A 10,720-nucleotide genomic window follows, 5' to 3' on the forward strand; every position below is an offset into this window, starting at 1 on the left:
CCCCCTTCAACTAACTCTTGTTCGCTAAACCTAAACCTAATACAGCTAGTTAGACTTAACATAATGTGTACGTGCGAACATACATACATATATCGATCCATAACAACGTGCAACGCAAAATGTGCGTCCACCACCATACGAGAACCCTCCAAACGAGATTTAACGAGATTGGAAATTTATTCAATGAATCGGATATGAATTTCGTGATACACGTTGAATGCAGAGCTCGACATGCTCACTTCGCTATTCTACATCAAGACCTCTTCTCTCGAATACCATCATGAATCATCCTTTCTATTTAATAGCTGTAAAATCACAAAGAAAAAAAGATAGAAAGAAAAAAAAAAGACTAACCAAATACGAATCGATTTGTCATGTAAAATTTTTCGTTTGAACGCTGACAAACTAGCCTTGAAATTTCCAATATCCCTCTTGCTATGTCATCCCTAAGAGTCGTACAGAACGATTCGTTTCGAGGGTCAAACGTCGCGAACTCGGGATATACGAGGAGGAGAAGGAGGAAACAACGACCGTACGATCGTGAAATTCGAGTTCGAATATAAACGGTTGACTCGAACTCGACCGAATAAATTTACGAGTTTGGGTTGCGTCAAGATTAAGATCGGTAAACCAAAGCAAAATCTCTCTCTCTCTCTCTCTTTGCTTCTCGTTCTCTTTCTAGAAAGGGTGGAGAGAAATGGTTGGGGGTTGGAAGTACTTCGAAAACTGGTATCGATAATCGCTCGGTTATGATAATCTTCCGGCGGAACCCACGGCGGCGCGTGATATGCATTTAAATTGCGTTTCGATATTAAAGCGGCGCGTGCGTTTCCACGTCTAATGAATTTCACGTACGCGCATACAACGAACACGCACACGTTCATACAACGTCTCTGTGTTCGTACGAGCACGAGAGGATTCGAGTAAGTACTCGTGGATGCACGTACACACGTTCGACCTGACATATTGGCTAATCTATGAACTTTGTCCCCCTTCCCCGTACAAAAAGGACTCATCTCTTCGAGAGTTTCGAGAACGTGGGCTTAACCATCGAGAGAAATTCCTTTCGAAATATAAACTATGAATCGGAGAAATATTCCCTGAATAGCATACTTTTTCTTTTAGAATTAATAAAATACCTTAATCTTGTATGTCACGTGCACGCGCGCGCGCACGTGTGTATATGTGTAAATATGTGTGTGTGCGCGTGGATAGAAGAAAAAAAATGTACCTAATAAAAATTAATTAAACCAATTGAAAATTATTGGGTATTTGGATTGTCGTGAACGATAAATATGTAGAGCAAAGCATAGTAAATGGAATTAATAATTTCCAGAAAATTATTTGACGTTCTTTCTCTTTCTCTCTTTTTCTCTCTCTCTCTCTCTCTCTCTCTCTTCTTTCTCTCTATTAGAAACTTTAGCTCGTTCATATTCGCATTATAATATGAACATTGCAACGCCCGAATATTCTTTTAAAACGACTGAAAATCTGTTAGCATCACATTAATGCATTAACGATTTTTAACGTATAACGTATATATAACGTATAAATTCTCCGGAATTTATGATATAAACGTAAAAAATTTGTAAAATAACTTTACGTTTTAATAAATCGTTCCTATAAAAGCTACCGCTATTTCATTAAATTTATTTACGTAAGCAACAACAAAGACAAAGATAAAGTAAAAAAATAAACATACTCGATCAAGGAAGAAGAGATTACTTCGTTTGCGTCAATCAAGCCGAATGAAAAAATGTCGAAAGTGGATCGAAAGAAAATGGATTAGCCTCGATGAACTCACTGTGTGTGTGTATGTACGTGTGTGTACGTGTGTGTACGTGTACTATCTATGTTATCTAAAGAAGGTACACGCTCGATCTTAAAACTTTGAAAACTTTCATCGCGAGACGAACTTTCGGTCGACGTTTAAACTCGAGCAAAACTTTAAAGAGGAATTTCAAAAACAAGAAGAATAAAATACAATGTAAAAAGAAATACACGAATAACCGATGTGACAAACTAAACTCGTATATCAAGAAACAAATAATTTTCGTTAAATTTCATTATCCTACTCTTACATTAAAAAAAGCTTTCGTAAACAGATCGATCCCCCGAAATGAATTCATATTTGAATGAGAATGTTTACCAAGCTTTGTCGCTTTGTTATTCGTCGTTAAAGCGTTAATTTAAACGTATGCGAAACGACATGAGAAGAACTGTTGAATACAAAACTTCTACAAGAGTCATAATGACCATTATGTATTCGAACGTTAAGAAAAGTTTTTAGGTGCAAGATATAATTTCCCTTCGGCTGTGACGACAAATAATATTATCAGACGGAATGAGAGACCGAGAGATCGAGGAAAAAAACAAAAAAAAAAGCGATAAATAGATATATAGATGGATAGATAGAAAGAGAGATAAAAGGAGAGGGTTTGCGAAATAATGAAATGAAAATTACCACGTAAATGTCTCCAGTAGAGCTTTCGAGTCGCAACGTCAGCAACATCGAGTCTCGCGTGCTATTCTCTCCCTTCCAAGGTTTACCATCGTAATTTCCGTAATGGTTGCCTTCGTAACGACGATTTCGACGACGACGACGACGACGACGACGACGACGACGACGACTACTACGACGACAACGACGACGACAACGACGACGACAACGACGACGACAACGACAACGACGATAATGATAAGGACGAGGACGGACCCTTCCGGCTCTTTTTCGCAAGCTAAGTGCCCACGCAGCCTGCGTAGCCATCGTGTCTCATGGTTACAACGAATTGCTGTTATGTTATATATATAGATATATATATATACATATATATATATATATATATATATATATATATATATATAGATATATACTAGCACTACGTGTTCTACCTTACTCTGCGTCTCGAGTATACTTCAAAAAGCGCTCCAACGTTTTAGCGACAGCAGTAGAGGAGAAACGTCCGCGCTAAGTGCGAAAATTATGCTCCCTATGAAATTACGCGCGTACGCGCTACACCACAAACGTACATATATACTCTCTAACCGGCCAATCATTTTCTTATAACTCTTTCCTTTTCTTCCTCTCCTTATCCCTATTCCTCCCCCTCTCTCCTACTCCGAGTCCCAATCCTCGAATCTTTGCTCTAAACTATATTTCGACATTATATGTACGTTTATGAGAAGTAACACCTTTTCATTTTGTCCTACGGAAAACTGACAGTTAGTTTAAACTTTGAAACCACGTAATGCAATACATTTCGATTTTCTTCTCGAAAAGTTTAACGTGTTTTCGTGTCACAACGACGAAGAATAATGGCGTTATGTTTTTTCATTACGAAAGCTAACGCACGTTTCAGTAATCCATCGCGAAATTTAACACTTTTAGCTTCTAACTGTAAAAGTGATTACATTAAATAGATTGCCAAGCGTTCTATTGCAATAATAAAAATATAAATGTTTCTTTTTTAAATGAAACAAAAAACAATTTCTAATAAAATAAATGGAACTTAATCAAATATAAACAAGATAAACCAATTTATTTCATTGACAATATTATTATAAAATTGAATTAAATTCTCTCGGGATAAGACCTTTAAACATCATTACTAATAAATCCTCTTATATATATTTTTTTTTTATTTTTTTTTTAGTTGAATTCTAATATTGTAGACATTTTACAGTTTATATTCCATAATAGTATCCTGTTTCAAAACGTACCGTTTCAAAATTTTCATTTCCATATTGTTTTTATAGACGTTACATTTAACGTTTATTAATTCACATTGCAAACTTATCTTTCGAATTAAAGCGACTCCAAAATAAAAAAGAAAAGAAAAGAAAAAGAAACACAAGTAAAATTTTTTCGAAAAATCTTTGAAATTACATATATATGACAGTAACTTTTTTTTAACTAAGTATGAATTATGAATGTACTAAAAATTGAAAGTTGACACTTTTCGTAATGCATATCAATCAATTCGACGTTACAATTTGATAATAATAGAACAATAAAAACATTTTCACGCGCATTATTCGTATAAATGTTACCAAAATCAATCTATCGCATTCAGTATAACCAAGCAAATAAAATTACGTTAAATCATATAATGAAACCGCTTTATACGATATAACGATAATATAATAATAATGTTAAATTAATTGCCATTCGCATCTATATATAAATATTTATATAAATAAAATAATATATTATAATATATATATATATATATATTTTTATTTAAATCCTTTAAAATTCTTTACTAAATGATTTCTTACGCTAAAAAAATTCCTAAATAAATAAAACATACAACAAATGTACGTGCAAATATCGTTTTTAATCCAGAAAAACTTTTAGCTTCTGAAAAAATAAATAAATATTTTTGACACGATATATATATATATATATATATATATATATATATATATAATATCTTTACAGCCGCTCCCAGCGATCACGATCGATCGAATTCCCACTACTAATTGGGCGACGACACTCCTCGTCCACTTCACGTCCAAAAGAAATGAAAACGCACTCGAGCGCACGACGATGTAATATCGCGCATGAGGGCAAGCGTTTATTGCCAAGCACTTACTCTAAACGCTTTATCCTCGACCAATGGTGTCTTTCTCTTCGGCTCCATGGGACGTCTCTTATTTTCTTTTTTCTAATTCTTTTCTCCTTTTTTTATTTTTCTTCTACTCCTCATTACTTCTCGAACTCCTTAGTTACTCTCTCTCTCTCGAATCAACGAGCTATTATAGTTAGAAAACGAAAAGTTTATTTGATTTTAACGCTAACAAAGTATTCGATTAATCGCTTAATCTTATCATTGTTAACATCTCGATTGACCTTCAAAGTTGAATTTTTAGTTTTGAATTTTTTTTTCTTCACGGAAGGACAAAAACAGAGGGGGTAGAAAGAGAGAGAAAGAGGGAGAGAGAGAGACAGATTCGATTATCTTCCCTCTGTATAGAAGAATGAATATTTACCAGGTCCACGATGTTTAACACCATGAATATATATGAAGTCGAAGTGGGACGAAATAAAGGAAGAAAGGATAGAAGATAGGAAGGAAGGAAGGAAGAGAGGAGAGAAGGAAGGAAGGAAGGATAATCTTTAATTTAATTTCAATGTTAAGACCAAAGGAAAAAAGAAAAGAAAAAAAAAAAGAAGATTCAAATATAGTCCTTTTAAAAGATCAGATTTTTCTTTCTTTCTCAAAGAAGAATCTTTCAATTGAGAAAACAGTAACGGTCACGCATTCTTATGATTCTCAAGATAGGCAGCAAGCCACGAAGGATGATACCAATGGTTCCACTTTAAGAAGTGGTTACCGTAAAAATCGAAGGACTGATCCCTTCTAGTGACATATTGAAAAGAAATATAACGGAGGTAGAAGAAGATGGTGGTAGGCATACACAATGAACAACGTCCAACGTTGTGGACTGGGAGGACAATCGGGGCACAGTCTTAGAGGTATAATCGGGCTTTGTCCAAAGTTCAACGAGAGAGACACGATATATCTATGTATATACATGCAAGGATGGATTAAAAAGTCTTCCTCGAGTACTTGCTCGCTTACGCAAAACGACGATGCGCAAACACTCAAGAAATATACGTAGTACACCATCAAAGCTGCATGATAAATGTAGCCACGGTAAAAGACGGAGATAAATGCGGTAGTTTAGGCGAGCCTTTCTCGATACCACTCTTGCTGCTTCTTCTACACCATCGACGGACGACGACCGAACCCATACAAATGAGAATATATATACTATATACTTTTATATTTGTGTGTGTGTGTGTGTGTGTGTATACATACACACATAGAGATAGATAGAAATCCGAAGCAGAAAGCAGGTTTCTATTTATCTACACACGTACACGATACACACCGATCAAAAGTCTTTAAACAATTCCATAATAACAAACGTTGCCGGAACTAGGATGACATTGTAGCAAATGAAAAGCCTTTCCATCAGATCGATAATGATCGTGCGGTTAGATGCGCTCTTCTCCTGGTTATAACGAAGCGTTTAACACTCACCTACAGTACAACATGTAGGAGGACAAGCGTGATAATAATAACATCGACGTCGATCGATATCCTTTCATTTACATATTACGTATATATCCAAGTCGATTCTGTCCTATACATTTAACAAAAACGTACGATAAATGTGTGTTCTCTCCAATAATAATAATAATAATAATAATAATAATAATAATAATAATAATAATAATAATAATCATAATAATAATAATAATAATATTAAAAAAAGATACTTTTCGGTAATACGTTCTATATAGAATATTACGTAAAATATTTTAAAGAAATATAGTTGATAATATACACGTATAACTAATTGTAAGATCATTTAACTATAGTGATAATCCAAAAACATTAAATGAACATTCGTAATACATTCCCCTGCATAAATTGGTTAATACTGACTGTTTCCCACTCTCTTCCCCCCCCCCCGCCACCTAACGGTAGGTAAGCCGATTACGATCGACTAATTTCTGGTAATTAATAATAATGATATAAATACAATACATTTGTGAAGATATAACGACGTCGATGGATGCATACAAATATTCTACTGTTTATATATTGAATATTATATTGAGAAAGATAGAAAAAAAAATAGAAAGAAAAAAAGAATCATGGAAAGAGAGTAAGCCACATAAGTACATATATATATATATATATATATATATATATATATAGATATATATATGTACATAAGCATATATAAATGGTTTTGTAAAAATAGCAGGTTCTCTCTCTGATATCTCGTAGTTTGGATGGTTTCTCATCGTAGTCGTAGCCGTAATCGTAGTCGTCCATGGTAATCTACCGCGTACTATGATACTTCGTTTATCGTTCTTTATCGTACACCTGGGTTTCTAAGAACGATATGCGTGGGTCGAGACAAAACGATACCGCCGCCGTCAAGCAACCATCAAGTCGACGTCATCGACGTCGTCCTTTGAACGAACTTAAAAATCCGAGATTTTTACCTCTTTCCTCTTTTCCATTTTTAAAGCAATCGTATACCTTCCTTTCTGAACGATAGAGATGATTTATCGAGAACTCGACGAAGTGTACTGTTAAAATGACGATTCAATGACGATGAATTTTTCGCGGACTCACTTTTCCGCGATAACGAGAGAAAGAGAGGCAAAGAGAGAGAGAGTGAGAGAGAGAGAGAGAGAGAGGGAGAGAGAGCAAATCAAAACGACGACGACGACGACGACGACAGTAGTCCGTTGTGAGAAATTATTAGAGAAATAATTTCCTTTCGTTCTCACTTCGTCTACTTCGTCTACTTCGAGGAAGGTAAACGAGGAAAATTCTGATAACGTTTGTAATTCTCCTCGTACTTTCTAAATCGTCTTTTTGGATGCCTCGTCGAAGAAAGTCGAATTTAATCTACGAAATCATCCCAGTTTGTCACCTCCTCCATCCCTTCCTCCTCTTCCTCTTCCTCCTCCTCTTCATTCTCCATCGTCACCTTTCGACGTTAATGCGTTTTCGAATAATCAAGCTCAGAATCGGAATACAAGTAAATTCTCGCAGCCCTAACAACGCGAATTCTATTGACTGAGAGAAGAGAGAGAGAGAGAGAGTTTCTTTCCCCTTCGACAGTGACTTTTTACCTTATCTCCATGTAAATGAGAAATTTCTTTCTAGCTAACACTTCGAAGAAACTTTACCTATCGTCTCTTACAATGATTTTCTTACGATCTTAGAAACAACTCTAGGCAATTTGATTTCTTTTCATTTTTTTTGTTCTTTTTTATTTTTTCCTTTTTCTTTCTCTCTTTCTTAAAAAACTATGTATCTACGAGAAACACGACCACTGTCCACGCAATGGTATATTTGTCAAGTTAAAGAAGAAATGATAGACATTTTATTTTCTATCGATCATTTCGTCTGTCTCTCACTCTCTCTTTCTTTTCTTTTCTTTTCTCTTTCCTGACAAGCTCCTATGGAAGCACTCACGAAACTTCCGATAAGGGAAGAAAAGATATTCGCGAATTCGAGAACTTTATCGTCCCTCCCTTTGAGTCCGAGCGTTAAGAGCAATGGCGTCTTTAAGGCAAATGTGAAGAGCGACCTCTGATAAGCGGCTATTGTACGATAAAGTTGCTACCAGGTCTCCCATAACCATAAACATCTTGCGATTTCCTTTTTTTTCTTTCTTTTTTTTTTTTCTTTTTTTTTATTCATCTTCCTTCTACCCCCCGTTTCCTCGACGGTAGTCAAAAAGATAGGACGATTCAGATTTAAAAAAAGATAAAATAATATCAAGTTTCTATCTACATTCCAACTTTGGAAACATACATGCATACATACATATCTTTTGAATTCAAATCACGTATGAGTACTATCTAAGATTTCTTGAAAAAAAAAAAAAAAAAAAAAAAAAATGAAAGAAAGAAAGAAGGAAAAAAGGCAAAGACGAGATCGGACGAGACGATAAGTTAATTTCGAAGGGTAGCAAACTCTGTTGGATGTAAAAACGAATATAATTTGTTCTCCTTCGAGAGATGTATAGCGAAATAAAACTCGATGAAAAAAAAAAATATCTTAGTCATTCCTAACGCTTACCTTACTTCTTCCTTTTATAGGTTAAACTCTGGAAAGAACGACGTCTTATTGTTAAAGACTCAACGACACTCGAGAAACTTCTTATTTTGCTTCGATTAAACGAAGAAACTTCTTCCTTTCCTTCGATTAAATAAACTTAAAATTACATTACTCACTTCCTTCGCATTTTCATACAATTCAATGATGTATTTTCAAAATACTTTCTACAATGATCTTTCGTGAACGCGTAGTATACGCAGGACTCGATAAAAATACCGCGCAGTTTGAAAAAATCCTAACGAACTCTTCGTTTGAAAAAATCATAACGAACATTATGTTACTCTCTCTCTCTCTCTCTCTCTCTCTCTCTCTCTCTCTCTCTTTCTTTCTTTTTTCTTTCTTTCTCCGTCCAGTAAAAGAAAAAACTCGTTGAAAGTATGAAAGAAAAAGAAAAAAGAACGAACTCTCTAACTCTCTTTATCCTTCTCTGTCGAATTCTTCGCAAAAACCGTTAAAGGTACGAAAGAAAGAAAAAAAGAAAAAGGAAGAGAGAAGCACGACAAGCGTGCCATAGCATCGGTGATAACGACACGACACGACGATGGAAAGAAAAAAGAAAAAGAAAAAGAGAGAGAAAGAGAGAGAAAGAGAAAGAGAGAGAAAGGAGAGGGAGAAAAAAAAGGGAAAGAGAGACATGCCGAAAAACTCTGTAAAAGTTTGCAAAGTTCGCACGTTGAAAAGGTAAATTCCATGAACGCCATGGCAAAGTAGAAAGAGAGAGATCATATTTCACTCAAGAGTTTCAGGAAGAGGAAATAACAAGAGAATCTAACGTTACACAAACAACATATATAATATATATATATATATAAAAGAAAATAAATTCGATGAAACTGATCATATTATTTATAATGAATTACCTTAAGTATAACGAAGTCCATGTCGAAGAGGAAGAAGCAGAAGACGAATCAAAAGGTTATCCCGTGTCCTATGGATCCTCCTTGGTACAATGTAGAAGGAGTAAAGGAAGGTTAAAGGTGACGATGAGTACCGATGAATTCAATGGTAGATATAGAAACAAAAGTGTGCAACGCACGTTTAGGACATTCCTCTTCTCGCTCGACGAATCTTTCGAGCGCTTACGATCGACACTCACGCGACACCGGAAATAGTAGTAACGCGTAGACAGTAGTCAAACATTATCGCTGGACCTATGTGAACCAATCAGGCTCCACCGAAAACTCTTATCAATGCACCCTCGCGATCGTAGATCTAACTCGAAAATAATGATTAATAAATAGAAAGTGAGAAAGATAAAGAGAAAAAAGTTTTGTCGAATGTTCGCGCGACGATGTTTTCACAAACGAAACAAAGCAACTAAGCCAACGCGCGTGACGGCTCGGCGTCGACTGAGACTCCAGCGTGAGTGCTCTCGACAGTCGCGCGGTATCCCCACCACCGCGTATCGCCGCCACCATCGTTGTCGTCGTCGTCGTCGTTGGTAGGCGCGTTAAGAGGTGGGGGAGTTACGAGGACGAGAGCGCGAGACAGGCGTTCGACCGCGCGAATCGCCAAGAAAGAAAATGTCTTCTCTATCCTTCTTTATCTTTTACTATTTAATTTCTTTATCTACATATACGAATATATATATGTATATATATTCTATGGATTATGATTTTATTCATACATCGTATTCTCTACCTTATTCTTCTCTTTCTTTCTATTAATAATTAATTGTTGGTTAGTTACTACTATTGAAAATTATTTTATATATTAATAATTATGATTTATTTTTTAAACAAGATATTTCCAAGGAGAAAAATATTTGTTATTACTTCTTCCGTTTATATATCATCATTCGTAAGAATGTAAATAATAAGTAACAATGATTGATTGTTTACACTCGAAGATAAAATAAAGCTGAACGATATATAAAAAAACCACACGTATAATTATTGTTTAATGGCATTGGGTTAACATGATAATACATTAAGAGGGTCATCTTTAGCAAGAGGAAACAGACCTGATTGACGGAAAAGTAAAGGGAAACGTAGGAAGCGGATAAAGAGAGTGTGAAAGGACACGAAGAACAGGAAAGGAATAAGAACAAAGAGGCCGCA

At 35.3% G+C, this 10,720-nt stretch overlaps 1 protein-coding gene across 2 annotated transcripts in view; it reads right to left on the reverse strand.

Annotated features, from left to right (window-relative positions):
• Slip1 (SLo interacting protein 1) overlaps nucleotides 1-9,991 on the reverse strand; it is a 160,841-nt gene extending 150,850 nt beyond the window's left edge. The window contains exons 1-2 of one of the 2 annotated variants that reach the window (XM_085664979.1): nucleotides 9,757-9,991; nucleotides 9,521-9,600 (exon numbers count right to left, since the gene is read on the reverse strand). In XM_085664979.1, coding sequence (XP_085521105.1) covers nucleotides 9,521-9,541 — 21 coding nt within the window. In that variant the 5' untranslated portion in view covers nucleotides 9,542-9,600; nucleotides 9,757-9,991. Of the gene's footprint in view, nucleotides 1-9,520 lie in introns of both variants that reach the window. The other variant, XM_035888368.2, reaches the window with a different exon arrangement.
• Between the last annotated feature and the right edge of the window lie 729 nt (nucleotides 9,992-10,720).

This window comes from Vespa mandarinia, chromosome 2 (assembly GCF_050613455.1).
Source record: "Vespa mandarinia isolate Hongniang chromosome 2, ASM5061345v1, whole genome shotgun sequence".
Classification (NCBI taxonomy): domain Eukaryota; kingdom Metazoa; phylum Arthropoda; class Insecta; order Hymenoptera; family Vespidae; genus Vespa; species Vespa mandarinia.